At 40.4% G+C, this 27,941-nt stretch overlaps 1 protein-coding gene across 1 annotated transcript in view; it reads right to left on the bottom strand.

Moving 5' to 3' along the window:
- Positions 1-1,180: 1,180 nt before the first annotated feature.
- Positions 1,181-27,941, bottom strand: part of LOC308068528 (protocadherin alpha-8-like) — a 109,513-nt gene continuing 82,752 nt past the window's right edge. The window contains exon 6 of the mRNA XM_080399314.1: positions 1,181-15,477. Coding sequence (XP_080255440.1) covers positions 15,167-15,477 — 311 coding nt within the window. The 3' untranslated portion in view covers positions 1,181-15,166. The remainder of the gene's footprint in view (positions 15,478-27,941) is intronic.

Raw genomic sequence — 27,941 nt, 5'->3', positions numbered from 1 at the left:
CTCTAAAGTCAACCCCACTGGACTCCGTGATATTAACAATACACATAGCTAACGTTTGTTGGTACTTATTAATAACTATTACCATGTATTCAATAAGTTGTAACAATCTTATTCTAGTTTAGCTGTAAGTGTACAGTACCATCGAAAGGCTGCTGTAGTCAGGGCCAAGGGCTCCTGTTCTCTATGATCTCAGTCCATGAGATGAAGGTGACCAGTTTTGAGAAAGGGGAAGCTGGAATCAAAAGGAAAATTCTTTCTTTACAACTCCTAAATTCAATTTTTCTGATTTTCTTTTTTCTCTCCTTTCGTAACTGTTTCAGTTTCCAGACAGTTCTTAGCTATTCATTTGTGCACTGCAGTGTGCTGGCGGTGTTGCTTTCCCAGGCTGCTACATGTGTCTTGGCCTGCTGCTTGGTTTTCATTTTGTGCTGGGATTTTGTGTGTGTGTTTTTCTTTCTTAACCTTTTGACAAGCTGCTGTTGTTGCTACCCTCCTCTCCCCCACCCCTGCTTTACAGCCAAAGCAGTCTTTCTCCAGCTTTCCAGGGTGTGCCTTTGTAATCACCACTGGCTGATCTCCAATGATCAACTCATTGCTGACTCATAGTTCTGGGGTCTCTGTTTCAACAGGTGCCCATATTCTCGAGGCCTTCTATCCTATGTTGAAATTGTTTGTATAGCTGAAGAGAATACTTCAAGCTCAAGTTCACACATAAAGTTCTTGCAAGTAGCTGCTAACAAACCTAACAGACAGGGACTGGAGTCTGACACAGTCAGTATGAAGCCCAAGACCTGTTTCTAGCAATGACAACACTACTTTTACTAGGGCACCAGGTACAAAAATGCTTATAGGCTGTTCAATAGTTACAGAGTATGAGTGTGCTTGTGTCTGAATTCAAAGCAAGCTGATATTAATTATATCCTGCTTATGGAGCTCCTACTTCCAAGAGTGTAAAAGGCCTCTGATTTGGTTACAGCCACCTTCAAGACCCAGAATTTTGGAAAGCCTCATCTTCTCTAGAAAGAGCTATCAGTCTCAAGTGCCTCACTCATACATACAAGTACTCATCACACTAAAGAAGAAACAGTAGCTTTATTGCCAGTTTACAAGACTTCATCCTTCAAGCTGCTCTGTTTGAATTCATGGTTGACACTATTGGTTTTTCAGTGAGAGGTCTATGTTTGCTTTTTTTTTCTTAAGGGCATAAAAAACTTAAGCAGCGGTTTAAAAAATGTTACAGAAAAGAAGAAAGAGTAATCTGGGAAGTCTGAAAACAGCTAACTGAATATAGCAGTCTTCAACAGCATAGTTTCACACCTATTATCTAAAGTGAAATTGTTTAGAGCAATTTGCAACGCTGGGGACTAAGTAAGCAAGCATAAAATTTCATGTATTTGGAAAGGAGGTACTTTCTTTTAGAATGAGTATTCAAAAATAACAAAGACTTCTTACCTGGTGCTGGTCATAAAAAAGAACTCAAAAAGCAGTGTTCAAACTCTAAATGAATGTCTAGCTATGTAAGGTCCCAGCTTAGAAATGCCCTTCTGAAATTTTTCACAGCAAGAGAAAACAACTAATTTCTTGAATGAAATAACTTCTGCATAATGAGGACCATAATCAACACCAAATACTACTTGAAACTTTTTTTCTGTAGTACAGAGCTGGTACTCTGTTGGTAACAATTTCCTGATTCTAATGCACTGAATTATCTACTTAGTCTTGTGACTTCACATAATTCCTCACACTTCTTTGATATGGTCTTTTAAAATGTATTTTCTTAAATTCAGAACTATTATCACCATCGTGGAGCTGGGTATAATTTTTTAAAACATCAAAAGCTATCTGGAAAAGCTTTGTCCTGTGTCTCTTCCCTTTTTCAAGAATCATTTTGGTTGGAAAAGACCTTTACGATTACCAAGTCCAACCATTAACCCAGCACTGCCAAGCCCACCACTAAACATGTCCCCAAGCACCACATCTACACGATTTTTAAACACTTCCAGGGATGGCAATTCCCCCACCTCCCTGGGCACCCTGTTCCAGTGCTTGATCACCTTTTCAGTGAAGAAATTTTACCCAATATCCAATCTAAGCCTCCCCTGGTGCAGCTTGAGGCCATTTCCCTTTGCCCTGTCGCTTGTTACCTGGGAGAAGGGACCGACCCCACCCCCCACCCTCTTCTTGCAGCCTCCTGTCAGAAGGATTAAGTTTCCCCCTGAGACAGTTGGTTACTTGATCTGAAGTAATCCTCCACACACACCCTCCCTTCTGAAAAGGGAAAGAAAAAGGACTTTGAACTTTCAGAAGAGAAGAAAGACCATCTCCAGGCCAGGACCCGCCCGCCGGCAGCGCTGCTCTTCCCCGCCGCTGCAGAGGCAGCCCGGCCAAGTGGCTTCAAATAAACAAAAAAAGCAGCTTTGAATAACTATGCCACTTTAAGATGCCTACAATTAGAAAGAAGAAATCCACGCTTTCACAGAGTCATACTTCTATAATTATTTTTAATTATAGGAACCACCAGGCTTTTTTTATTGCTTACCATGCCCACCTAATGCCTGGTTTCTTTTTGAGGCAGGAGTACTGGCAGATTTTGAAACAACATTTTGAGATTACACAGAAACAAAATTGTATCCTCTTTTTTGAAGGAACCATTACCCGTGAAAACTACAGACAGCTTGGTGGCTTTATTATTCTTAAAACTGAAGTTTCTCTCCTTTCCTCAGATTCCATTAAGTCATTCAGGGACGGGAACAAGCAACTCTTACCTTTCTCAGGCCGGATCCAACATGCTGTTTCCAAGCCTGACAGAAACATAGTGACTACTTGGTGTCAGTTCCGAGCACATGTTGCTCAGCTGTTTATCCCACCGTCTTTGCAGCTGCCCTCCCAGGCCACCTGCTCCTTGATGTGATGTGTTTTCTCTGCAATATTGCTACCAGACTTAAGGAGAATAAGCAAAAATAAATGACTCGTTTTCTTCAAATCTAAGATTCTATAAGTTTAGGCGAAAGTACTTTCTTCTTATTTTAAATTCTTTTTCCCCCTAGACAAAATACAGACTTCAAATGCAAAACCAGTTCTCCCCTGTTGCAGTCAAGAGCTGCTTCTTGCCAAAAAGCAAGAGCAAAGGCGGAGGTACAGCTCCAGCTCTCCTTGCCTTGCAGCATGAAATGCACAGCCTGTTCAGGACTGAGATTGCAAGGCAAGGTCTGTAAGTGGCTGATGCTCACCGATTCACCCTTCCTGAAATCATGTTTTTCTCTGACACTGCTAGTCTGGAATGGTAACTAGGGAGATGGCTATCACAGGATAAATTTTATTTTCTTCCTTCTCTCTCTTCCAAACAGCGACTGCAGAACCTAAATGATTACAAGCACTTGTGTCTTCTAAAAAAGGAGCAAACAAATTAATGTGATTCCTTTCTTTACCAGGAAGAGGGGAATAGGAAGGAAGATATTTAAGCATCTTCCTAATATTTAATACTAGAGCAACCCACCCACCCCAACACTTAACAAAAAATTAGGAATTTATCCTTGTAGCACAGCAAACAAGGAAGCAGGCTTACACGCACACAGATTTACTCAAAAGACCCACAGCTGACAGCACACGTCAGCTCTAATAGAAAAAGTCATCACTGGGTGAAAGTGAATTAAAAAAAAAATGAAAAAAAAAAAAAAAGGCAGAAAGAACAGAAAAGGAAAGCTCTCCTAGGCACAGAAAGAGCATCTCCCATGCAACAAGGAAACCCCAAGTACTTTCCCAGCTGTAACAGCATGGTTTCAGCAGGCCCCTCTCAGTCTCTCCATTGTCATTGTTTGGCTAATGGTGTTGATTGAAGCAGGCTTTGATGAGGTGCAGATGTTGCAGTCCTAATTGCCCATTAGGCTTTGTGCTGTCAATCACTGAGTAATGTTTATTAGTTTTTTGTTATGACGGATGACTCCTATCCTTATCTGCTGAGCAATGTGGTCCCTAAGTAGTTTCAGATAAAAGCTACAAAGCAGGAGGGGGAAAAGAAATTAACCCTTCAGTATCCCACCACAAATCCAAGCTATCAGACCTGACAGGTATTTATGGTGCCTAGTGCAAGATCTGGAGGGTTAGAGGACTTTAGGCGCAGAGGCCAAAGGACTGTCCCGGAGGCTGCAAGGCCATGCAGGAAAGGCTTCAGATCGCAAATATTAGGAAGTTCCTATTGCACAGGTAAAAGCACTGTGAGCAAATCTGCTATCTTTGTTTGGTTTGGAGACTAGCAATGTCTGAAGTTCAGCCTCCCATTAGGAGAACTACAAATAGGTATCTTGTGACTCAGGACAGTCTCTCTCATTAGAGGACATCTTATTTATTCACTCACCTTTCGGGTTTTGAGTGTTAGAAGTAGATCTTCACGTGTTTGAAAAATCGTTCTCCCAGGATTCAAAAATCTAACAAACTAGTTTCAAGTTCATAGCCATAAATATTGCTATCCTACACATAAATACTAAAATTTGAGCTACTACATTTTTAAGATGTGGAACCTCCAAACACTATCCGGTAGGTGTTTTCTTCTTTCTCTATTTTTTTTTTTTTGGTCCGAATTATTCTTTTACATTTTTGTTAAAAGCATTTTTTCCACTTTATCTATCCTTAGGGTTTTGACATGGAATAACCTTCTTTCCTAGTCTGAAATATATTAAGCTGTATAAGAAGATCAGCTGTCTGATAAATGGCAAAAATAATTTTTAAAATTATATGTTATCTGTTAAAAACTGTAATCTGTTAAAAAATTTACATGCCAAGAAGTGCATTAGATAAAGCATTAAAGGCTCGAATTTTAAAGTCATAAAAAGAAGAAACAAGGTTAGTAAAATACGTAAGATTTCTAACCTGAATCAAAATCAAAAGAATAAGCTCAGCTGAGCAATTCTTTTGCTCTCAGTGGTATTTGATTTCCAGATCAGTTGTGGGTTTTTTTGGGGTTTGGGTGTGGGTTTTTTTGGGGGTGTGTGTGTGTGACAAAAACAAAAAAAATCATTAAATGTGTATAAAAATGTGTTTCATTGTTCAGGGTGGGATCTCCCACCTTTGAGAAGGTATGCTCAGTGGGACTACTAGATATTTTCCAACAGTACTGAACTTTTTAAGCAGGCAACTACCTAAAATTGCCAGTTCTGGACCATTTCTTTAACAGTAGTATGTCCGTGCAGCAGCTTATGCACTCGTTTCTTTGTAGGATCTGTGTGGTCATTGCCCACAGCAGGAACATAGGAAGAACAGACGCTTTGTTATTAACGTTGTTCGGGTGGAAGGTGCCTCGGGTCTACACGTACCTTGTCTTAGCCGTATTCATAATGAGTCACGACGCTCTTATGTTACTAGGGGAAAAAAAGCACTGATGTGATCACAGTGACCTTGCTAGATGTATTTGAGAAAGAAGCCTATATATGCAACTGTAACAGAAAATGTCTTGTACTGACTGAGGAAAGCAGTGTATGTAATAATGCACTGTTTTCAAAACATGCCAGCAAAGGTAAACCTGCTCCCAGCTTTTATCCTGCTATGTTACATTTTGTTACATTAAAAGCTAGAGGCTGATGAAAGACCGTGTGCTGTTTGCCCACTGCATGATCAAATTCCTATTTTATTTCTGTTATTTCATGCTTGTCCTTTTCATACAGAAGATGATCTTGACAGCACATCTAAATGTTGAAGGGATTGTCCTCAGTCACCAGTCAGAGAAATGTGAACTGCCACATCTTAAAGAGCTGAAAATGGTGAAATGAAACATTCATAGTTAAAAAATCAGCATCTTTAACTCTTTCATTTCTCTTCATATTTAGAGAAAAGCTCCCTTATCTACTACTCCCTCTCACATTTTTTCATGTGTCAAAAGCTTCAATTCTTCTCTAATGATTTTTGATGCTTTCTATGAGACTGTTTACTGAGAATAGCACAGTCAGGGCTCTTGAGAAAAAAAGGAGAACTGTGTCTTGTATGTAGTTTCATATTAAAGCAAACAGCTCAGAACAACTGTACTGATTATGTGAACAATTGTAAATGAAAACACTGCAAAATTTCTGGTCTTTTGCACCAGGGACTGGGAAATGAGATACTTGAAAGTAGGAATTGGGACTCAGTTTGCAGCAGCACATAGCTGGCCTTGGCAATCAGATTTGTGACATTTCCCTCTCCTTCACTAAACTGCGTTTGGCAGAGGCATTATATTGAATATCACACTGTGACCCAAGTAAAAAAATTCATTAGAATCCTAGCTTCAGTCCACCACACCGTCAATATAAGGGTAACTATTTATGAGATAAGAAAAAAGCCCTGAGAAGCTGTGAGAGCTTCATTCTACAGGGCCTTGAAGGCAATGAGAAATTGCTAGATAAGGATCTGCCAAAAATGACTGTAAGATATGAGAACATTTCTGGACAGGTTTCTTATGTGCATGGATTTTCACTAGCAATTGCTATTTTATTGAAGTATTGGCTCAGAAGCTTCACCTGAAATTGTTGTTCTGCTATGTTAAGTATAAAATAAACCTCTGCTATGATAAGATGACAGCCAAAACAAATAAAAAACTATGAAGTGCAACAAGTGAGCATCTCTTTACATGTATTACATTTTTGCACGTGTAAGTGAACCTGGAGCTGATGGCAGATGAGATAGATGCCTTCTTCATTCAAGAACACTACAAGAACTGACTTCAGTGATTGATTATTTTAACACCTCTTGGAGCTCTGGAGAGAGACCAGTGAATGAGGCCAAATGGCAAGAGTTAGAAAATTATAGGGCAAAGGGCCCGAGATTTATGCCAGCAAAATTTAAGGAAAGACTGGTACAGTACGCAAACAGTAAAGACTGAAACTATGGTTTTATGCAAAATGGGTCTTGTCAAACAAATAGATCATCATTTTTTAACAGATCATTGGCCTGATTTATAGAGAAAACTGCTAACAAAGAAAGAGATCAATTTATGTGCCTTAGTTTTACAGTGATCATATATATTAAATCTGTAAACTGGCTACTAAATGTGTTGCAGCAGATAGAATGCAGCAAGTGTTTCTTTCTCTGGGATCTTCTGTGCATCTCAAGGGGATTTCTTCTCCACCAAATGTTGCTAAATTAATAATGTAGAAGAGGACATAGAATTATTTAAGGAAAAACATGCAGATGGCATGTGCTATTGGAATAGAAAATGAGACAGGTCAGTTATACAGACTAACCTGAACTGGTTGGGAGGTGGAGAGCAGATGAGACATGTATACTTTATCACATCAGAAGGCATTATTTTATATGATCAAGAATGTAGGTCACGTCTGACTAAAGGAATTGTATACATAAGAGCCGTGTATCAAAAAGGGCTTTGGACTAGTCAGCAAACCAGTTCCATTGAGAGCTTATGCTCAGTGTGTCAGCTGGGATTGTCCTTGGATATGTAAAGTTGCTCATGTATGCCAGGGAAGGGTTGGGACACTGGTTGATGGAGGTTGGGGATGTTAGCTGCCTTGATCTCTGTCAGCCCTTGGCAGCTCAAATTTACAAATGGCTAAAAGCTGTGAGCCATCAGTTACCAGAAAGGAAGGTAGATGGCTTTTCAAAACATTTTAAACAGTTTTCTGAAACAAAGCTTGGGGTAGGTGGATGGGTAGGCGAGCAGAAGAGAAGCAGACATGATAGCCTTAGATAGGAAGCATTTGGACAGTCTCTTCATTTTGAACATGTGTCTGGACATGGGCACAAATCCAGTCTTGCCAAACTTGCCCAGTTTTGCATTTTAAGACAAGTTTTGGGAGGAGGCTAGGGGAGCTGGACTAGGGCAGGAAAAGGTAGTACATGGTTTTCACCATGTTTTGACAGTGCATAGAAAATACAAGAAGGTGTAATAGCCTCCCCCGCCCTGCATTTAAAAAAGGACATAGGACTTGTGGTTGAGCTAATTTATCAGAGAGGAATGACCTCACCCAGCTGCACAGACATGAAGAGACCTTGGGAGCTTTCAAAATCAGTTCAAAAAAAAGCACTCTTTGCCATGTGAGTGATTGAGCAGCAGGGCATCTGTCCCATTTGCTGCCATAATCCCACCATTGATTGACTTGTATGGATTTGGTAGTCAGCCCTATACCTTTGACAGAGCATGTTCCAGCGGCCCAAAGCCCATTGTCAGCTACAGTCAACAATATAGATATGTATGGTGGAGCATATACATGACCTTGCAGACTGAGGTCAGGGAGCATGGACAAGAGCCTCTGGGGTTATAAGTTTTTAGTACATACCTCTGTGTTGAGGAGGGACAAGACTTAGCATAACATAAAACTTTTCCAGAGTCTAACCTGTGGAGTGTGCAGCCCATGCTTACACCTGCAGTTTGCCTGTGACCTATTTATTATCTTACACAGCTACATGATTCTGGTCGACACTGTGACAGTGAGCGCTTCACCACAAAACTCACTTGCTGTAGGGGTTTCACTTTTAAGTTAATCAATGAAGAACTAACTGCACCATCAATATTGATCAGGCTGTGAAGGCTTTGGCATTATAGCACTGCAATATCCTGCTGCTTTCCATTAGCTGTGTGCATACTGTGTGCCAGCACCTACGCAGCTTGACGGGTTAACAGGGGGCACCCAGCACTACACAATAAAGGCTTAAGCAAAGATAATTGATAGGATTTTTTATTTTTTCTTAGGTACAAACAACGGGAGCAATATAACTTACAGGTCAGCAGTTCCTGCTGTCAGCCAAACAGCGTATTTGGCAGCTTTGCAGATGATACGGGCTGTCCGTTTGTGAAAGCTTGCTTGACCTAGCGAGCCATTAGCAAGAACTGTAGGCAGAATAGTCCCTCCCTCTGACTGCAAGTGAGTGCATTTAGTGCCCTGGGTTGACTTGTCACACTTTGAATCTCTGATACCTTCTAATGTGGAAGATTTCTCCTACCACTTCTGGCTAATAAATGTCTCCTTGTTTGTGCTGCTGGCCAGCATCTGACCCTAGGTGGTCAGCTGAGACCTTCCTGTGCAAAAGGAGATTAAGGATAAAACTGGTTTCACGTTTTTGTGCCATTTACTCCCTGAGAGCAGAGGGAGGTACTTGTGCCTTCCAGTTCCCAGTGCAGTCACCCTTCAGGTAAGATGCAGCTCATCTTCACGATTGCAATTACACTGCAGCTGCACTTTGTGATGCTTAGTGGCAGCTTAAATTCAGTCCTACAAAGAACTTTCTGAGTGTATAGGTAGCTGGTCTAACGGAATTTACATACCCTTGGGGTTAGGCAGCTCCTTTTTATCAGGTAAACACCCATAAGCAGATTTGTGGTTCACTTTCTTGAATGTCAGTACCTAAATGTTGCATAATCCCCCTTTAGGCATCTAAGACAAACAGAATGTCATGGGTTTAGGCTAGTCCCTTATCTAACATGCATCCTGGTAATTTCCACACTGCAAGGTAGGGAGTTGAGAGCAAGTTCAACAAGGTTAAGGCCCTTCATCCTGTCCCCATGCAGCCCCGGTGCCAGCTGAAGCTGCCCACAGCTGGGGTTCAGCATCTGGGAAGGGCCAGGTTGGCACGGTGGATCTAGGCAGGGCCTGAGCCTCCTGTGCCAGCCCCCAGTACGTCTTGGGTCCTCACTGAGCCTAAGGCTGTTTGCACCACAGGTGATAAAGAGGAAGGGAGACAGCAGTCAGTAATAGCTTTGACAGTGTATATATCTGAGGGTGGGCGGTGGAGATGTTTGAAAAGCCACAGGCTCTGGGGTACAGAATTTATTTGATTCATAATTGCTTAGCACAACGTTTCACAGGTAGAGAAACTGCAGGTAAGATTCTTTAAAGACTGGTGGAAGTAAGTTCTTCTAGGCAGAGGATGATTCATGTCTTCCTAAAGGAGGGCTATGATATAATGGGGGCTTATTTAGAACATGGGATTATTTTTCAGTCCATTTTTCCTCAGAATTACATGCATTTTTCTACCGAGGCTGCACTGAGTGGAATTTAAGTCTCAGAAAAGTTGAAGGATTTATCTAACAGGAAAACTATTGCAGGATTAAAAGTCTAGGGTAGCTGTGATTGATGTGTTTTACCAATTACTATGTCTTGTCAGGCTTCTTGTATGGTGCCATTCCCATAATTAATGGGCAAGGACTTTCTAATTTTCCTTGGTACTGCTCAAATGGTGTCAAGACACTTGAAGTGTCCATAAAGTACCACCAAAGCAGCTGAAACAGGGCTGCCAGGGGCATCTCTAATATTATCCCATGTCAGTGCTAAAGCCTGTAATCATGTGTAACGCCCCAGCACTGATGCAACACCCACTGCTGATCCCATAGGGCAGCCCTTCGGGGCCTCACATTTGCTAGAAGATTCAGATATTACTCCTGGAATGGTGGATTCATGACATGGGCTTTCACATAGGTGTACCCAACACGCCATTTATGTGCCTTATTGCAATGGTAAGCCTATAGGATAACATTTCCCACCTGACAGTGTACATGGCATTATCTCTTCATGACATGTCCCACTCCTCACCCCCCCACCCCCCATAAAAGAGCTCATTATGTTGAGGAACAAGTGAGTTGAGTGGTGGGAGTGATAAGACTTATGATTGCTCTACTTGGTATGAAGGTCAGTTTAATACCTCCAACTCTTTGTCAGGGTCCTGATTTTAAAATCTAGCAAGCCTAGCATGTCCTATACTTCCCAGAGCACATATTTGCTTCATGCAGGTTAAACTATGTGTGATGATATCAAAAGGTTGTTCAGCTGTCCACTAATTTCCTCTTCAGAGACACATGAAGGAAGAAACCAAAGGACTTCAGTGTTCACTTATTCATCAAAACCAAACTTCTGATCAAAGTGAAACTTCTGCACGTTTACAGGAGCCTTAACAGAACGTGGGACCCTTGGCACTGTGTTTAAAAAGTTTCTGTGTCAAGGAACAGCCAGTAGTTTCCAGCAATTAAATAACAGCGAGATTGAGGAACCTACTTGTTCTTTAGGACTCAAATGAAGATAATGACTCAGCTCCTTCCTGAATGGATCCTAAATGGGATCCACAAAACTTGTTTCTAGGGTCAACTAGGATAAGGAAGGAAGACTGCACATGGTTTATTTTACTCAGTGGTTCACACACAAGCTTGGCTACAATTTGAATTAAAATGTGAGGCCAATTGTGTAAAAGAAAGCAGTATTTGGCTTTACATTTTAAGAATGTAATTAGAGTTTGAGAACAGCTCATTTTAGAAACACAGAAAACTCTGACTGAAGTGTGTGGTGGAATGATCCAGGAAGAAGCATGGACTCATTTTGTACCTAAATATTTTACATATAGATTAGGGAGCTAATAAAATGAGATTTCCTGGAGGAAATCTGTTTATTAGACCCTTGAGACTGTTATGCCCCAGAATGGGCAGGCCTAAGTTCTTGACCAGCCAACATGAGTAATATATGCTATAGAAATTGTACTAATAAGCACTGTTCTATAAAGGTAGCTTATGCACATTTCTCCTGGGGAGAAAGTCAATTAACCATGTAATGGCTTTTTCAAAAAATGGAAGCACATCAAATGAGAGAAGAAGGGGAAATGAAAGATGACCCTAAAAAATATCAAAGCTGGCTGCAATTAATTTCAGAATGGATTTTCATATATGAAATTTGGGAAATGCATTTTGGGTTCTGTGTTTTTCTCCTTATGTAAGATCATTGGAGAACTTTAATTCAATCCCCTCCTGTGATGTGCAATGACCCAAATACTGAACAGAAAGAAACTGCACAAGACTAAGTCTTAGAAACCTAATGTAAAATGAGATATCTTTTTAATGACAGGATGCAATTAATATACAACATAACTCTGGCTTAGTTGTTATAAAAGCCGAATAGTTTTGGCCACTGATCTTATACGTATAAAAACCAGACTTCCAAAGACAACATGCTCACAGAAAATATATGGATTATGAGAGAAATCAATTGTTCAACTGGTAAAAAGCCCCAAAATTGTAAATCCTTGTTAACAAATTCTGCAGAGTATTTTGTCTTGCTCGTTTCACTGTCAGCAAGATGATAAAAGAAACTTTTGTTTTTTTGAGTCTTGTTGGCTTTGGCCACCTCTGATTTCCATTTTTGTGTGGTATTTAAACAGTAACCTCCAAAGCTGTAGCAGAATGTGCAAACTCTGCCCCCTGCCCTGCACCCCCCTCCCCCAGTCCTCCACAAATACTTCATGCCAAGAGGTTCTCCTCCTCCTCCACATCCAAAATCAAAGATGTCAATGGTATAAGTTGTACCCCAGCTTTGAAATAGCCAAATTTCACTAAAGACATCTCAGCATTCCAGCTGTACTGGAGGGTTCAAATAAGGAAAAGTCTTCCAAAAATCTGGTGAGGTGCCTGATGCAGTGAAAACATAGTGAGTCTGTATAATGTCTATTCTATAAGTGCAATCCAGCCTCTATTTAAATAATTTCAGCAAGAGCATCTCTTCTGCTCCGAGAGTTTTTTCTGTTTTATCAGATCTCCATACTGGAATGCTTATCCTCAGATATTCTGCTTCTGTCTACCAAGTCATGTAAGCGTACAGTCCTTCTGCAGCAACGCGTTAAAACTTTGTGTTTAAACAGGCCAGTCAGAGACATGCTACAACTCCTGGTTCATGCTGTCTTGGAAGACCAGCTGTGTATGACCACTAATGAGAAATGAATTAATATGATTGGCCTGTATAGAGGAAATGCAGGCACTCAAAAGAAAAAAGAATTAAATTAAAATCTAAAAATAACCAAATGTTAAAGATTTCTGTAAGAATTAAATCTTTGTGATGAATTTTTGCCAGCAGCATTGAGGAGGACTACTTTATGATGAGTACAAAAGAACATTATCAGCCTGTTTAAGTTACCAGTTTATGAACATTTAAGGAACACCTGGATTACTCACCAAATAAAAAAGTAAGTCTAAATGTACTTGCATAGCACACCTGCGCAGAAGAACAGCTCCCTCCCCAAATCTTACAGTTTTTCTTCTTGACTAGTCTTTAAACCTGAATCAAGGATTCTCTTTCTCAAGTAGCATCTTTTTAACGGCCAGTAAAACAAGACTGGTAGAAAAAGAAAACTCTGAATAGACCACATGAGGCCATTGGTTGTTCATGCTTTGAGATATGAATTCTTTTATTAGAGTTCTACCTTCTGTGATGTTTTAAGCCTTGCTGCAGGTTCTTAAAAATGAATAGGAATTGTCCTATTCTGAACTGTCAGCAGTTTGGAAATTTAAAACATCCAGGACATGTCTCAAGAAATCCAGTTGTTCTCTTTGATCCTAGATTAAAGGGACTGTTAGAAATTTTAGAGCTATGTAGTTTCTTACAAAGTTCCAATTAATCCAACACTTGAGCTTTATTCTGTGAATGTACAATTATGTAGAAAACTCCTTGGAATTCCCTCATCAGCTACTCTATTTAAAGATACATGTATTGGTTTCATATCAACATCCTCAACCACTCCATTTATACCCTTAGGTTTAGTAATTCACAAAGCTTTAGCTTCACAGATTCTTACCAATAAATCCCAAAATGCATGCATGGCTTGGTTTAAGAAAGATATTTTACTTGTGTTTCATACACAAAAAACTGATAATCAACAGTGGCTTAAAAAATTAACACTACTCCACTTTTTCACAAGTGTACAAAAAAGAAATAATGAATTTACATTCAACAGTAAAGCTTAATGTCCACTCTAATAATAGCTGCATTGACATTCACATACACAAGCACAGAATAAATATTTCAGGATTCTTATAAGAGCATACAGCATACATACAGTACTTGAATTTTACATAATTAGTGTTAGTAGGGTCAGAAATTCATAATCTCATAGAAAAGTAAAACTAAAATCAGAAAAGGTGTGGGAGGTAACACCAAGGTACTGCACAGAGCTAGCAGGTTAGTAAATCCATTTCTGTGAGGAGTTTGCTTCTGCTTCTTCATATTAGGACAGTTTGTTTGCAAAGGTGTATTCAAAGTGCAGAGTAATGCAAAAAAAAGAGAAGATATTCTTGTATTTATTAATACATGCAAGAGGCAGCCCCCAAGTCACCCGACAGAATAAAGCTGTTATTGGCAAGTGGCCGATATAATACAGATGTTTCAGGCAATTTTTCTAAAGCACTTTAATAGCAGCAATTGTAAGTTATAATGGCTCTAGATTGACTTCTGTTTGGGTTAAAGGGCATCATATTTCTTTAACATTTACAGCTATATTTCTTTATAAATAAATATCTCAAATAACAAATAGCATAGTTAATGTTTCTTTTTTCTCTCTTTTGCATAAGTGTCGTGGAAAAACTCTGACCTTTTCAGAGATATAATGTGCAAAATAATGTTAGAGTGGAAATAGTGACACAGAGCATCACAGTCAGTTACATTCCTGGAATGTCAGCCCAGCCCTTCTTACACTCTGAGGGCTAGCCTTGCCAGGGTAATGCAGGGCTTTAAGGGACAATTTTCCCAATGGCTTGCTTGGTAAGAGATAAAATTTATGGTATCTTAAAGAGCTGTAAATGTGAGGTTTTATTTGCAGGAGTGTGTACAACACATCATATATAGGGCATATGTTTCCACGCAGTGACTTCTCAAGATTTGAAAAGTCTGGTCATCTCCTTTCAGACATTTCCTCCCCAGCCTGAACATCTCTGAACGTTTATATTCATTAGGTGTTTCTCCTGTTGCGTATTTACCAGCTCTTCTTGCAGTTTATAATCTGATCTTGTATCACCTAGCTGACACCTGCACACAAATATTTCCAATCAGATAGAGGGTGCACAACATTAAAACTTTTAAACCTGTCCTGTAAGTGTCATCAAGACAGGAGCACAGGAACCACAGTGCAGAGTCCAACCTCTCACTGGCTGTACTGTGAAGATTCTCCTTTTCGGCGTAGGAGAAAGGAAACTTGTGTCTGCTTTTTAGATTCTGAAAACAAGCCAGAGTGGAGAAAAAGAGTTAACACCAGACTTAATAAAGCTTTTAAGACAAAACCTGTTAAGCAATTTAGACAGACACTGTGAATTTCCTGCAGATTTTGTCAAGTCTGTACATACAGGAAATTTGTTAACAGTAGGAAGAAGTTGGGAGTTGCTACATAGGAGAAATCTGCCATTATTACAAAAACTGGCTAAGTGGCTTCTTTCAGTATAAACCCCTCACTGGTCACTGTTCTCAGTGGTGCTGTTGCCCTTTTCTTTTTTCTCCTGAGTCTTGTTTCCCTTCTTCTTTTTCTTCTTTTTCTTGGTCTCTTCCTTCTTGCCAAAGGTTATGAAGTCACTTTTGTCAATTTGGCTGTTTGGTGGCTCCTGCCGGATGGAGATGATTGCAGGAGATCCTGGGATAATGAATTTGTCTGGCAACTCACCAGGACCACCTTGTTTGGGATTGCCCGGTCCAAATTTAAAGGTCCAGCTGTTGCTGTTCACACCAGCTCCCACTGGGGGGGACACCTCTCCCGCCTCAGGTTCTGAAAAAGTCAAAACAGCAAGAAAAGCTTAAAGCACCATTAATTACAAGCACTCAGTAACAACTTCTTACTTGAAAACTATGGTTTTAGCCTGGCTCTGCACTGACTTTCAGTTGCCTGGCTGTTCATCTGGGAGTTATGGACTGGTTATGGTCTAGGCTGCTCAACACATACAACAGTATGCACGTACTCACTCCACATACTGGTGGCCTCAATATGCTCTGGATCCCATGCTGTGCCTTGAAATACAGTTGTTCTCTATTTCTCTTTTGAAGTGCATGGAATAAGAGATTGCTGTAATGCAGCCCACTGTAGTGTTTTATAGCATGAAACACAAGCATGTGTATCGTGTGGCACAAGGGCATGTTTGAGCATGTCAAGTCTTTTGGGATAGGGTTAGAGGAGTGTCCAGGGCAGGGGCAGTCAGCCTTGGCAGCATGCACATCCATTCTGTCAGCTGTGTCCAGGATTCCTTGTGCAGGCAATGAGGTGGTGCATCTCAGAGATGAACCTGAGAGCCAACCAGCATGTAGGTTTGTATGTACATGTGTATGCAATGTGGCAGACACAGACCTAGTATAAAAACAGAGGCAAACTGAATTGCCTGGGTAGAGATGCTGCATGACTCCATCAGTCAGATCTGGTCTCAGCAATATTCATAGTCTTCTTCACAGTGAGGCTCTAACAACCTGCTCCCTTTTTCCAGGAAATGGGATGACTCTTGTAAGAAAGTTGTAAAGTTTTTCTAAACTATGAACTTATGAGCACAATGGGAAATCAGAAAGAGTTGGTGCCAAATTTGTGGTAAGCTGTCAAGAACTGTTCAGAAGTTAATAATATTGCAGTGAGTTCTCACACTGGGAAAGTCCTCACTATTATGTTTCTTTTTTCTTATTGTAGTATCACAACACAAAGACTGGAAAACACCAGACTGGTGACTAACTCTTGGTTCTGTGAATTGATATGGTAGAATATAATATTTTAAACAGGCACATATGAAGTGAAGTTCTGTCCCAGCTTTAGGCTTGCAGTATGAAGCAAGTTTTGATTTTATTTCCATGATTTTGACATGATTGAGCTAATCAGATTGAAATGTTTATGTATGTTGCCCTGACAAGGACAATTTTTGAGCATAATCAGATGCAACACAGATTAGGTTCTTCTATGAGAAAAAATCCTAAAATCTGGCTGTTTTCTTTTTTCTTAAACTTTGAAAATTCTTTGTAATTTCTGTAACTCCCAATTCTGAATAGGAATAGCATATCCATTTTGTGTATCATTTTAAGCACTTAAAGGATTGTGATCAAGGGAAAGCTCACTGCTTATGTATTGATGCTAAAGCCCTCAAATCTGATGGAAACATTCTTATGTACATTCTAAAACTGCTGTATCACAAACATAGAACCTGTCACACTTGTGACGCTCCTAGCCGCACACAAATTCTTGCAATACTGCAAAAACAATGCCAATACCACTGATGTGATTAAGTCTCAGCATTGTGTATTCTGCATCAGAGCTGTCCATTGAATAGGTAAAGATGTTCAGGGTAAAGAAGGAGGTGAGACCTGCATTGCTACAAGGAAGGGTTGGAAAACCAGCTCCATATCCCTTGGAAGAGGAGGCAAGGGCACAGAAAGAAGAAGAAACAGAGAAGTCCTAGGTCTCCTGCAGGTGAAAGAGGGCAGGAAAACAAAGTAGACAGCCTAGAAGGAAATTGCCAACAATTTGACAGCCCAGACTGCTCCATACCCCTGTAGCGATAATGAAGAGTACTGCATTTACTTTAGCAGCCATTTCAGGAAATTAACAGCATCTCCTGTACTTCTTATTGTTTTATGACTCTTCATCTGCTGTGATGTTGTTCTTACAATTTTCTAATAAAATGTATGTCACACATATCGACATAATGCTCTCCTGGTTCAAAAGCTGAAGAACACATTCTGCTGCTTGACAATCTTTCTCTTGCCTGGCAGCAAAATAAACACCACTGGAAAGCATGATTCCTTTTTAAGCTTTTCCATACTTACGCAGTATGTCCATGTTACAGAACCAAAGAAATGTGTATATATGACACATCAGAACTGTCTCTGAGACCATCTGTGTAATAGGTTTTGCACAGGAAACTTTGTAAAGGAGGTGATATGACTGCTTTTATAATGTGATGTTTAATCAAGAATAAGAAGAGCCTGTATGCTTCTTTACCCCCAAGACTGTATTTAATGATGATGAAGATTTGACTTTGAGTTTATGGTCTTTGCAGGGATCTTCCCTTGCATCAAATACCTTTTTTGAAGTTGTTATTAAAGTGGAATTTCCTCTGTTTTATCAGTTGTAGCTTTTCTGTAAATTTTCTACGGTCTTAAACATCAGCTTCAGATTTTTCACACATCTGCCGCTGGTAATAGTAATGTCCTAGCAAGCTCTTTCATACTAAATTCATTAATATGAACCAGCTTTAAGTTCTGCTTAATAAAGTATTTTGGTCAGGTACCTTTTATACTGCTTTTCTTTCTTTGAGATGACAAATTACAAAGGTGAATGTTGTGTGTCTTGGCCTTTTCCCAAATTATTAATGAATTGTCTCCCTCTAAGAATACAAAAATGTGAGCTTTCATATTGTACATAATAAATTAAGCCCTATTTGACAAATAAATTATTTCCCCTTCCCAACAAGCCCATGCAACATTCATTCCCAACACCACTGGCCCACAAGCAATGCTCTTTTCCTGTTCTTGGCAGGAAAAAAACAGCTGAAGGTGACCCCAAACCATGGTTGAAGCTTCCTTGCTCTGACTGGGGAGAGCCCTGTAGCAGTGAATAGTCCAAAACCTGCTCTGAAGTGTACAGGGTTACAACACCGTCTGGAGTGCAGTGCCACCGCAGCACAGCTGAAACATCACGGTGTGTTCATGCCATTTTGGTACGAGCACAACGACAGTGACTTTGTATTTTCCATTTTAGCACACAAATACAGTAACATGCAAGAATAGAGGGTGTCCTTGAGGTACAGGATCTCTTGCATGGAAACTCCTTGCCAGTCTAACAGGGTATACATATATGTCTACATCCTTGAAATCTAATTCAGAACAGGATTTTGACCCTTTAATCTAGTTCTGCCTAAACAAATCTACTCACTCAATGATGTCAATAACATTTGTCCCAAATCCACCTGACACAATGTATCCAAACACAACAAACCCATCCTAATCTACCCTGGGATCAGGATTCTGCCAACTTAAAGACTTAGGGGGTTTACTTGCATTTCTGCATGTTCTTCCAGCCCCTGATGATGTTTGTTGTCCACACAAACTAAGCATTTTAATACTTGTTAATACTCACTAAGCCAAAGGACACTAATTATCCTTACAGCTGTGTGGAGAGCTCACATACAAAAAGACAGAGATGAACAGAACTTAATGAGTTAATAGCCAGCATTTCCTATGACTGGGGGTTCAACAATCTCAGAAAATCTCCCTTCTGTGCGGTTTGCCTGGTATCATGTGTGTTTATCTGTATTGGCAGGCTGGAAGGTCACAGTTCAGCTGTACTAACAATATTGTATGTTTAGGCATTTCAGATCAAGGATAAATGTCATCGCCTAGTTTCCAAAGCTTCCTTAAACAACTCTTCTGTTTCTTACCAGCAGGAACTTAACAACAAAAACTTTCCACTTAGATGCTGTTTTACATTTAACAGGATTAGTTGTACTTCTCTTGCATATTTTCTGGGTCTTATCGAATGCTTTACAGTTGTTTATTAAACTTAGAGGAAAATCTAAATAAAACAAGTCTACAAGCTATATTCATAACACTTAATTTAAAGCATTACACTTCTCATCTTTCTACAGCTACACAGGAGGTTTTTGCCAGGGTTCTTACATAAAAGCGCAGTCTGGCCGTTTCCTGGTGTAACTCAGAGGATTACTTTGGAGACTGTCCCTTTGCTTTACGCTCAATAAATATGGTGATCTTCATGTTCAATGACCAAATGATTTCTTTTTAAAATGCATGCATGCATCCAAAATCGAGGCTGCACCTGCAGCTCCTGATGCTGCTTCGCTTGTGTGTCTGTGTGCTAAAATGGGAAATGAACTTTTCACCCCTTCCATTTCCTCGTACTCCCACCAAAACACAAGTGTCTCAGTAGACTTTAAATGGAACCTAGAGCAACAGAGACTCTGCATTCAAGTACATCATATATTTAGTTGGGAGGAAAGGACCTCTAGGTTGTCTTTCAAAATAATTATTTTTCTATCCAGTGACTGTTGTCTGAAAATACATACATACAATAAAAATTACATACAAAACCCTCCACATCCTAAAATCACCTATCTGAAACTGGAAGCAGTAGGGTATGGTGCCCAGCTACCTTTTTATCTTCCAGAGGCATTTACGTGTCATATGCTGTAGCCCTCTACTTCTCACAGGACTTGAAAACCATATAAAGCTCTGTCAATAGGCACTTGTTCAGCAAGTCATAATTGCTTTGAAAGCACACGATTTCCTACACACTGTCAGATAGAAAGTGCCATGTGGATATCATAGGCTCCAAGATCCCAGAAAGGAAGCAGATTGCAGGGGAGCTGCGTCACCTCACTACACACCAAGCTTCTCGCTTGCATGCTCCGGGCACTCCTGATCTCAGCGCTGGGGCTTTGCAGAGGTACCTGACTCCTGCTGTGTTCTGTGCAGGGAGCCCAGGCACCTACTACAAAGAACAGGGTGACTAAATTTAAAATATAGTAGGTGTAGGCACCTAAATTTTTCTTTCTTAGATGTCATCCGCAGAGTAAGATATCACTTTTTCTGAATTCAGCCACCAAACAAGTATGCATTCAATCTGAACTGTCTAATTTAGTCCTTGCTACAGTCTATAGAGACTCTCAGAAGGCAATTCAGCCCACATAGCTTAAATGTCTAGTTTTAGATGCATTGAATTTTCTTTGTTCCTCTCCTTTCTCTGCTGGAGCTGTATTACCTTTGCTTCTTTAACTACAGATAAAGCCCAGACAGCCAGTTTAAACTAGACAGCTAACTTTTGGGGGACTAGTACAAAAGGAGTTGAATTCTGCCTTCAGGAGCAAGCTAAGCAGCATCACGGCTTGGGGGATGTTGTACCAATAACCATGCCAGAGTATTAAAAAAAAAATAAAAAGTTTGAAATTAATATGTTTAACAGTGACAGCCACAAAAATCCTGTACAACTATTTGCAAGATGAAGACACTTTCTCAGCCTTAATCCCTTCATGGGGGCATCTTCTGTTAAGAAACACCTGAGAAAGTTCAGTCAGGTTGTTACAGTTGCACCATTTTCACCCCTTAAAAGGCCACATTTTAGTTATGACAGCAATGACACCAGTACAGTTTAGGTCTTGAGAGATCTTCTGCTGCAAAACTCCAAAGCACAGGTCTCTCACTGAGATTTACAGAGTTGTCTTTTCAGATGCAGCATTTGTGAATTCACTCGATGGGTTGGCTTTCATCAGCTTGTAAAACCATCAGAGCTGTATGTAATACTGAGTGATGGGTACAAAAAGATTGAAACTGAGATGTCTTCTAAATTTGGGGCAAAATGCCTGCTCACAGAACATGTCATCACTCAGCCTACAAACTGATAGCCCATCAGTTCTGTGTTAAGACTGCAGTTTCTACCTCACTGATATTTTCCTCTCTTTTGGGGAGGCCACGTGTTTCTTTCCTGTCCCTGTATAGCCCCACAGCTCCAATCTGGTGTTTACTAGGAACAGGTGGTGATCACTTCCCATAATGCGAGCTGGCCATATATTCTAAGTGTCATGTACATCGCCTCTACCTCCTATGCTTCTGCTGCTTTCTTAAAGAACCTTTGTCAGAAGAAGGCTAACTTGTGTTAGAACAGATGTGTCCCTGCTCAAGGGGGAGAAGAGGAAACCATTTCTGTGCAGCTTTGTTTCCCTGCAGAGACATTTTTGACTGTGTGACATGCTCAGCCAAGACAGCAGCTTGCTTTCACTCTCTCCCTCCCCTTCACCCCTCCCTACTCAATGCTTTGTCCCTGTCTTTAAAAATTTGGTGGCTCAAGGACCCAGGATATCATTCAGTTAAAAGCTTTCAACTAAATAATCTATTATTATTAAGTTTAAAGGAAATATTTTTCAATGTTTTTTTTTTCTAGACACCAGAACATGCTGACTGAAGTCACTGTGAGACTAGAAATACCCCATCATTAGTCACAGACCCTTCTGTCCGCAGGTCAGAGTAGCAAAACACATTAATTAAATGAATTTATTTAAAACTGAGATCATGCAATAAGCAGGAGGCAAATCACAGAGAAAGCTAGTCATTAACCTGATTTCTCTCTTCCCTTCCTCCTCCACTGATGCTGTACTGACTGCAGCTTCTGCCTCTGGCAGGCTTAATGAATATTCACTGTTACAAAGAGTCTGACATTCTGCACTGATTCTGAAACAGCACATCAAATGCAAAGAGCATGCACTGAAAAAACCTCTCTGTGTCATCTGGAAGATCTCTGCAGACATTCTGGCTTTACTGATCATCCCTAAGCCTTTTTGAGATTAAAACACCCATTTAATCGTTTTTTAAAAAACAAATCAGAACAAAAAAAAACCCCAAAACCCACCCCAGAACAAAACCACAGCCAATAACACAACAAAGCAAGCAAATAAAAATCCATCATCAGCATGATAAAATGACAGATACTGAATTGAAAGAGAGAAATTATTCATTAGAACAAAGCTGAACCATTTTAACTACCAGTTTGCCAAACAATCCCAACCATCTCTAAGGACTATATTAATGTGGAGTCTTAAAGAGAAAAGAAATAATTCTCACTCTTTGCCCTTCCATCTGTTTAACCTGTTCCGCAGTAATGATTCAGAGATAGGAGGAATGACCAAAATGAAAACTTCTCTCCACCAGCAAGCCTGTAGCTTTAATCCATTGCTGGGATTTAAAGTCAGTAATGTTGAACGGGGTAATTATAGCACATATGTTGTGGGAGATCCGTAACCCCCCACTGCTCCAACATCCAGACACAAAGCAGGGTAAAGGCATGGAGGTCACTTCCAGCTCAGTCTCAGGTTACTGTCCATGCTGACATCAAAATTTAATTTAAACAGAGATTATTTATCTCATTATAAGAAAAACAATCTTACATGGCTCTGTAGTAAAGCAATTGTCTCAGCTCTGTCAGCATACTCTGAGAAACATGAAAGCAAAAATTGATTTGCTTGCTACCACAACCTGCTGTGGCTAGAGCACAACACAGGGTAAATGGCTTCTCGCAGTTGCTAAAGAAGCAAACAGAGCATGGTGGCGGCAGCTCCTCTCACTCTTTTCACTAAAAGAGGCTTTTCGTCCCACAAGAACATGAACTTTCTCAGGTAACATCCTTCCAGTGCTGTACTTGTGCCCAGTCCTGCTCCCACCAGTAAAATTTGTCTTGGAAAGCACCTGCTAGTACTCGGTCAGCACAAGCTTTAACCTTTTCTTCACTGAACTGAGGATTAATCTGCTGCATCACTGAGACAGCAAGTGCACACATCCAGGATGCTTTGTATCATCTTTCCAGCTCTAATCAGATGCTGGACCTGGGGGGTGCAGCATATGAATGTTTGCATTGCACAGAGCTTGTTAGGGAGAGACTACTCCTGCAATATAAGGTAGATGGATTTTTATTTGGGTATTTCACCATGTCTGCAGGCCCACAGAGACCATTCTCAAGAGTTCATATTTGAAAACAGCAAAAAAAAAACCCCAAACCCCAGATGATTTTCATCGTATAAATGCATTGTTAATATAGTGTGGGCAGCTAGAGCAGCAGTTGTTCTGCCCTTGCTTGGGGACTGCAGTGTCCCTCAGTACCTGGGAATGGAGAGGGGAGAGGTGGTGTGGGCAGCAGCTGGGGACAATGTTCCCCTGAGGCCCCCCCCGAGGTGGTTTGGCCCATCTGCCCCTCCACCAAAGAAAAGGCTTTTCTTTGCCTTCACGTCCAACCAGGTGCTATGCAGCCTCCTTTAGTGCTCTAAACTGAGCAGGCTGGAGGTGGCACACAGCCACCCAGGCCTCTGCCGAGGGCTGGTTTTAGGGTTGCCAGGTGACACATCCCAAAAATGTGGACTTTGAGACAAATATATAAAAACTGGGATGTCTGGTTTGTGGCTCAAATCTTCCTCTGGATGTGACCAGGAGGGAGGTGGCATTCTAACTGCTTTCAGCTGACCGGTGCTGTGTGTGGGTGCTGCCTCTATTATATAAAGACATGAAATATTGCAAAGAGAGCAAAAGCCATTGCAGAAGACAAAGCTCTGAATGTCAGGAGGATGGGAACAGATCTGTGCATTGCTTAGTCTATATTATGGGAAGCCAATTCTGGTTGCTGTGTTCTGTTAAATCTAAATTAAAAAAATATTTAATTCTTAGATATAAGCACTTCTATGTGAAAGACAACAGGCTCACAGACCATCATAAATCCTGCTGTGAAGATGAAAAGGAGGAAGCATTTCATGGCAGCTGTTGCAGCCTATAACATCACTCTGCAGCCAGCCAGCCCTCCCACCCCTTGCTCTCTGCTAGATGAGCTACTGAACTGAGGCCAAGAGCGCAGACGTGCTATCTGTCCGGTCCCCTCCTGCCACTGGAGGACAGTCTGCTTCCGTGGGGTGATCACAGGACTAGCAGCTTGGACTCCTATGCACAGCCACTGCAGCCACCTTCTGCCTCAGCCCCTATCTCAATGGCTGGCTGTGACTGATTCCCCAAATCAGGAAAAATTTAGGTCGGGGATTTCAGGTCACCTGAAGGGATGAAAGAAGCAGGATTTGATGTTCTTCTAGCACTGGATATCCTGGACAGGACTAGCTTGTTTTCATTTGGGTCCACCTTGGACAGTGAACACTCCTAAGAAAATTCAGTTAAATTCAGTCCCTTCTGCTTACCCTCAACAAAACTGGTTACCAAGTACCAGCCTCTACAGTCCATATTACAGCTGGTGCATAAAGAGGAAAGAGCCCAGCTTGGCTGCCAAAACCCAGTGCTGGTAGGCAAAAGAGAATCCCCTCATTTTAACTGAGCACAATCAATAGAAACACAGTAACTATGGAAACTTGGAGCACCAATTTTAATCTTTCGAAGCAGAACCTAATTTTAACCAACTAATTGGATGCTTGAAGAGGTAGTGAAAGAAAAAGGGCCACATTTATTTCCATGCTTTTAGAGGCATCTATTTTAAGCATGAATGGATGTGTGAGCTTCACCACTTAGAAATGATGGCATAGTAATGGATCACAGACAACTAAGGAATGGTCTTAAAAGATGTTTTTTGCTTTCTTCATCTACGCTTAGCTTACAGGCTTCAACCATCCCTCTTGTATATGGCTCCCATCCTAGAAGCCCAAACCATTGTAATCACCAGGCCAGAGGACCACAGTGTGAGGCATCCTGCTTGGATCTTCCTTTCAATGAACACACAAAGCTTTGCAGCGTGGAAAATGTAGTGCCTTGTCTCTCGGAGTTTGAAGGTGGCTCCATGCCCTGAACCTCAGAGCTTGAACCAGTTCCCTGGCTTCCTCTGGCTCAGATCACAATTAAAGGGATAATTTTACTGGTATTTTATGGATGAAAGCTGAAACTGGCCTTTTCTCTATCTGGACCCACAAAGGGAAAGAAAGGGTTCTATTACTGCCTTAGTTTAGTTTGGTTTTATTATTCTCAAGGGATTTCTTAATTTTAAAAGCAAACTATACCATACAGTTATATAAAATTAATTTAGACCTACAAAATCCTTTAGCTGACCTACTCTGACTAGTTTATGACTGAACCTCTGCAAACTTCTCCCTCCTCCAAAAGCCAATTAACTAAATACTAACCAATGTCTATTTTGATCCTCACTGACATGGCTGTTAGCCAGCAACGTGCCCTGAAAGAGGCATGTTACTTTAATACCTTCCTTGGGAAGGGGCTGTAAAACTGAAGACAATGCAGGCCTCAAACTATTTGGACTCTGTCAGTCACAGCACTCTTTCCCTTCCACAATATGTACGTCACATTAGCAGCTTCCTGACATCTCCTGTTAGGATCACATGCCATTATTATTCCTTTTTACTGATATGGGATGAATAGACCCAATAATATTTCATACCAGCTAAAAAGGAATTTTAATTAAATGTGATGAGTAACTGCTAATACAATATGATAAGCCCCCTGGATAAGCACGCTACACAATTTCTCTATTTTTTAGAATCCTTCAAACATCCTCTGAGGAGAAAATGGAGATGACCTTGCAATGACTCCCCACATCCATTCTCCTGCTACAGAAATCGCTTTGCTCTTTTGGGTGGTTGTGAGGTCCACACTTGGGGGACCTTTTCTTAGGTTGTAGGTAAATCCAGATATTATGATCATTTAGCGTCATCTTGATCTTTAACCTTTTAAAGCAGATTATTTTGGTACTAATGAGATGAACCAGACTGACTGACCTGGAAGTCTGGACCTACTGCACCATGGCACCAAGCCTTCTACCTGTTTGTCCTTCCCTGTGGCTAAGGGTGTTCTCTCTAAACTGAGAGGACAGTACCTGCTTGAACCGTATGATGAAAAGTTCACATTAGGTTTTCAACAGATGTGTATCTGTGTAGTTTTGCTGAATTTAATAGATCTGCATGCAGTTCTGCTCTGGCTGGCTGTTAAAAGCCAATTTAAATGTGCTGATGAACCTCCTAACTTGCTCAGTGCTTTATTCTATTTATTTGTGTAAACTGAAATCACAAACTGCTAGGTGATGTACTGTAAAGGCCATAAAACACTAAACCAAAATAAGTTTAATAAAGAGATTCCTTGAGGAGGGATAATACACAATTATGGAATATTAAGTATGGTTATCTAAAGATAAACTCAAAGTTGGCAGTTGCTTGAAATGGATGGCACCACATTGCAACAGCCATTTTAACAAAGCTGCAGATGTCTTTTGTGCTTTGTCTGTAGGAATACACTTTCTTAAATATTCATCAGAAAGTAAGTCTTGGAGGCTTAATACTTCTGCAAAAAGTGGGTAGAGCCATCTCTCTTAATTTTTGATCACTGTAACCTTTTCAGAATAGAGTCCTCATAATTCCAGTTTAAGAGTTGGTAGATGACCTATTCTATATTTCAATTATTTTAATTTTATAGCCCCAGTCATGCTTTCAGCCAAGAATTGTCCTCTCAATGGAACAACTGGAGAAACAGCTCAGACTTGTCCTTCCACGTAAAATGCTTTACATTATACCCAGGAACTGCTCATTTGCTAATGAACTCTCTTTCAAGAAAGGCATTGCTCAAACAGTTGCTGTAACATATCAGAAAGTGAGTTATATAATATGCCTGCCACTTCACTTCTCTGAAGGAAATGCTAAAAATGGAAGAACTGGCTTGAAATGAACAGAAAGATCAAATCTAGGAAATGAATTATTACGCATAAAGTGTAATGGACATAAAATGGATGTCTGAGAGCAAAGTAATGAAAATTAACTTCATTTCTACATCACTGCTTAATAGAGGCTGACTTAGGAAAAAAATCCTATCCTTTAAGTATTAGAAAATTCATATTTCTTGTAGCTGTGATCCCTTTAAATGAAAAGGCAGGGAGAAAATCAAGGACAGACTGTATCTGGATTGATAGCATAGTTATTTTTCTTCCAGGAAATGTGTCATATGCCCAGGTAACTAGGACAAGCTGTCAAAGAATACAGACGTTTAAAAGATCGTAGTGTTTATGAAAGCTAAAAAGTGATGTTATTGCTTCTTGAATTCTTCACTTCAAAAGGAATTTTGAGTTACTATCTGGTGGGTTTTACAGGTAGAATATTTAAAAAATACTTTAACACTGAATTAAACTTTAAACTTTTGTTTTCTTGTTGTAAGTGTGTGTATATACCTATATGGTAATATACAATTGGCTCATTTGTTTTTTATTTCTGTGATTGTTGAGGAGGTGACTGGCTTCTTAATTGTTACAGAGATGCTTTACGGGTAAGTGCACTCAGAATGATGCTGAGGGCAACTCCTGACAGCAGCAGGAAGTGGCATGGACACGAACCCAAACATGGACACTTCTCTGAACTGCAGCAGCCGGGGGCTGTGCAAGGCACTTTTTTAGCAGAAAGGAAAACAGTGGCAGAGGTGCATGCATTGCTATGTTCTTTGCATATATTGTAGCCTGCTAATAACTGCAGTAGCCCTTCCACAGAGGTGGACACGCATACTGTAAAGACAAAGTTTCTTTCAGAAACTGTAGGCCAAATCAGATGCTTACACCGCAGGAACACTTTAAAGATTGAGTTGGAAATATGAGGTAAGACCATATTACCTGCAATTCCATCAACGCCATATGCAACCAGGGTCTCCTGAACCAGTCTTTGTGCTTCCCAGCATAAGCCAAGCCCTCTCTCACCTCAAAGAACACCCCATTTCAGATTCTGCTTTCCCAGA

The sequence above is a fragment of the Falco punctatus genome, assembly GCF_963210335.1.
Source record: "Falco punctatus genome assembly, chromosome: 8".
Taxonomy (NCBI): Eukaryota; Metazoa; Chordata; class Aves; order Falconiformes; family Falconidae; genus Falco; species Falco punctatus.
The sequence above is the reverse complement of the archived record's forward strand: the minus strand, read 5'-3'. Positions and strand labels throughout refer to the sequence as shown.